This window comes from Macaca nemestrina, chromosome 4 (assembly GCF_043159975.1).
Source record: "Macaca nemestrina isolate mMacNem1 chromosome 4, mMacNem.hap1, whole genome shotgun sequence".
Classification (NCBI taxonomy): Eukaryota; Metazoa; Chordata; class Mammalia; order Primates; family Cercopithecidae; genus Macaca; species Macaca nemestrina.
In genome coordinates, this window is record NC_092128.1 from 173,614,754 (window position 1) to 173,618,731 (window position 3,978).

Consider the following 3,978-nt stretch of genomic DNA (forward strand, 5'->3'; position numbering starts at 1 on the left):
TTTTCTGCTCTGTTCATGCTCAGTTTTCTATGCTATTGAGGCAGTGATAACATGGGTTATGTTGAGACACTGTTAGGATAATATAAATAGGGAAAAAAGCTAAAAAGATAAATACTGGATACTAATGAAAAGAAAATCAGGATGCTAATTCCAGATTGAAAAACTGTATTAGGGAAACAGAAAATAAGTTCCTGCATGAAAATCAAAAAGCAAGATCTGTAACAGCATCTTCTTGATGAGAGACCATACAGAAGTTCATAGGGTGAATTTTACATTATTATTTTACATTATCATGCATTAAATACAGAAAAGGAAGTTGAAAATATTAGATCCAGAGGGTACTGGGGTGGTGGGAGGAGGAGGGGCAAGTCGTCAGAACTTAAGATCATCTTAATCCAACCCTAAGCTCAGAGCATGTGGGGTTCAGAATTGGTGAATCCCGATGTCACGGGATAGATGGTGAGAGCCTTCCATGATGTCCTCAATAGTAGTAGCCAAAGCCGGAGCCGGAGCCAGAGCCGCATGTATAGCCACAGCTGCGGAGGCAGCGGGAGCCATAACCATAGCCACAGCCACTGCAGGAGCCATAGCCACAGCCCAGGCCTCTGTAGCCACAGCCCAGGCCTCCGTAGCCACAGCACCCATAGCCACAGCCGCCATAGTGGTTTCCGTAGTAGCTGCCACACATGGTGATGGCTGTGGAGGTTGTCCTTGGGTAGAAAGGAATGTAGGTGACTTCAGTATGCATACTTCCTGTAAAAGGCCTTTTATATGCCTCAGGATGGGAATGATCTAGCAGAGGTAGCATACCACTGGCTAATTTTTGACTAATATAATTAGTTTTGTTTTTTTTTTTCCTCAATTGTAAGATAATGCTTCAGAGGTATTAAGGAGGCTTGTTTTGTTTGACCTCTCAATTTGGGCTCCCCTTGTGTGATTGAGGGCTCGGTTGAAAGGACACCTCACACTCACATTCATACAATCCTGCCTCAAACTAGACTTGCATTTTAACCTTCTGTAGCCATCCTTTACATCAAGAAAGAAGACTTTTGTTAGTTACACTCTTATTTGCTCTAGGCCCCAATTAATTTTGCTCTTTTTTGCACAACATTCCACAAAGAACAACTTTGACTTTTTAATATTTCTTCTCTCTTTATCCAAATAATACTTTTTTCAGGGATTTAGTGTCTTTTCTATACTAAAGCCATGATGTTGGTAATAATTCAACTAATTAAAAATTCTAGAATACCAAATCTGAGAAAAATTTGTTGTATTTTTCTACTTATACTAGTGAGTCTAATTTTTATTTATGTACAAATGTACGTTATTCTCTTGATTTATAAAAGAATCAATAAATGACCAAGTAAATGGAATGGAACAGTGGTTTTATATTCTCTTTTAACTTCTTATCTTAAAATAATTTCTGGCATAGAGACAGTTGTCAAAATAGTACAGAAAATTTCCATATATCCATCATTCAACATCCCCTAATATTAATATCTTTTATAACCATAATCCACTTATCAAACCAAAGAAATTAACTGTGTATGGTGTTCTTAACTAAACTGTGGACTTTATTTTACCATTTTTCTGTTTTTATTAACTTATTTTAAGTCCTAGGACCATCGTTCATTGCAGCACTATTCACATTTTTCTTTTAATGTTCTTTTTTTCTGTTCTTGAATCCAATTCACGTTGCATTTGGTTTTTGTACCTCTCAGTAACCTCCAATTGCTCATGGTTCGTTGGTCTTTTCTTGACTTTTATGACCTTGACAGTTTTAGAGAGCCAGATATTTCGTGGAATATTCCCCAACTGAATCTGCCTGAGGTTTTCTCATATGTAGATTGAGGTTATAGATTTGGGAAGAGATGTGACTCTTGTCATGTGCCATCTCAGGGAGTCATGATGTTAATAAATCTTTGAGTAATTACAGAATTGTTTTAAAATTCAGGCTTCTAATAGAAGTCCTTTCCTTACTATGTACCCAGAATCAATGAAGTTAAAAATCAAAGTCTCTGCCATGGTTTGGGATCCTATATAAAATGATAGTTACATGTGAAGTATAAGCCAAAGTGAATGATATTGCTCCACAAAAAGTGATGATACACCTTGTCACTCAACATTTTACAAGTGAATGCTGCCACCATGACTTCTCTTACAAGCTTTTCATCCTTCCTCATCTCTTTGGGGCTACACTTTTATTCCCAAGTCTGCATATATGGAGTTAGGCTGAAGGGCGAAATTATTATTGGGTGAAATTGGGATTTTTAAGAAGTGGAAGCCATCTCACCTGTAATCCCAGCACTTTGGGAGGCCAAGGTGGGCAGATCACAAGGTCAGGAGATCAAGACCATCCTGGCCAACATGGTGAAACATCTCTATTAAAAATACAGGTCGGGCATGGTGGCTCCCGCCTGTAATCCCAGCATTTTGGGAGACTGAGGCAGGTGGATCACAAGATCAGGAGTTCGAGACCAGCCTGGCCAATATGGTGAAACCCCGTCTCTACTAAAAATACAAAAATTATCTGGGGGTGCTGGCGGGCGCCTGTAGTCCCAGCTACTCGGAAGGCTGGGGCAGAAGAATCGCTTGAACCCGGGAGGCAGAGGTTGCAGTGAGCCGAGATCATGCCACTGCACTCCAGCCCGAGTGGCAGAGCAAGATTCCATGTCAAACAATAAATAAATAAATAAATAAAAATGGAAGCCATATGGGTTACTCTTGGTTGCTGGTCATATAGTTTAAATTTGACATCTGGAATAAAACAAGTCATCAAAATAGGAGAAGAATCTCTTATTAAAAGTACATTATTTCATTACATTCAACATTCCTGAGAAGCAGCAATGTTGTCTTGGATGTATTGGTTACAAGGAATATTTTAGATGGCTTCAATGCTAATTAGTGTGCAATGTGAATCCACCAGTGCCTGTGGTTTGCCCCATATACCACTCATGAGGTATTTAAGGCCCTTAGTATAAACTTAAAACTTTAAACTTAAAACTCCAGAATCTGACTGTGCTATACAACTGAGCCTACCTTTCTTGAAACCATGAGTTTTTATAACAACTTCCATAGTGGCCAGGGCTATGCCAAAGGAGGCCTGGGCTGCAGCTATGGCTGTGGTCATAGTGGCTATGGCTATGCCTTCTACTGCCCATGGTGCTATGAAAGATCTTGGTTTTCTGGCTGCTTCTGAGAAATTCAACATTGCTGATCTGTTTAGGCCATTGTCTTACAAGCTATGTTTTCTTCCCGTGTTATTTATAATAACGACATTTTTTCTGTTCAAAGAGTGACAACTAAAATTTAGCCCACATTGCCATATCAGAATGTATTTGATCAATTAGCTGGAAGTTCCAACAATTTAATCAAACAAAAACAGAACCTTTCATGTTGTGTTACTAGTATATGATTAAGTACAAATAATCTTAAGTATTTTCATTTGGGAAAATGTCTAAATTTATTTTTCATCAAAAGTAATCTATTTTGCAAAGCTACAGCATTTTCCTACCTATATTTATTTATCTAGACTACCTATGTTATTTGTGATTGTATGTGTGTGTTCATGAGCACATGTGAGGTTGCTGACCCATTGGAAACTTACAGTTGATGATGTGGATGTGTTAGGTCTGACCAATAGCTATATTCAACCAGGACTTTAATAAAATGTGTTTTCATGGGCAGAGCCAAGTGGTACTAAAATTTACCTTGATCTATCAAAGCTTCATCTTCAGTATGTCCAATATTTGACTAAAATCATTGGCAAAAATAGCACCCCCTTTCTCATCACTTTATTCTATTTCACATACATTATATTTCTTGATACTCAGTTGCATTTTTGGCTCTAGATAGCTGTAGCTTTTTCTCTAAATGCTATATTATGACTGTTTCTTTTAACTCTGTCAAAATATACTCTTAAACTCATCCTATGCCTGGTGGCTGCATAGACAGCTCTTCCAAGTGTCATTCCCATGT

At 38.1% G+C, this 3,978-nt stretch overlaps 1 protein-coding gene across 1 annotated transcript; it reads left to right on the forward strand.

The window, feature by feature from the left end:
• Positions 1 to 3,019: 3,019 nt before the first annotated feature.
• Positions 3,020 to 3,331, forward strand: LOC112425020 (keratin associated protein 22-1). The gene has a single exon (XM_024789951.2). The coding sequence runs from the start codon at positions 3,053 to 3,055 to the stop codon at positions 3,197 to 3,199; it is 147 nt and encodes a 48-aa protein (XP_024645719.1). The 5' UTR covers positions 3,020 to 3,052; the 3' UTR covers positions 3,200 to 3,331.
• Positions 3,332 to 3,978: the final 647 nt, after the last annotated feature.

Excerpts from the sequence above, each read along its gene's own strand:
- LOC112425020 (XM_024789951.2), top strand. The coding sequence starts at position 3,053 with ATGAGTTTTTATAACAACTTCCATAGTGGCCAGGGCTATGCCAAAGGA.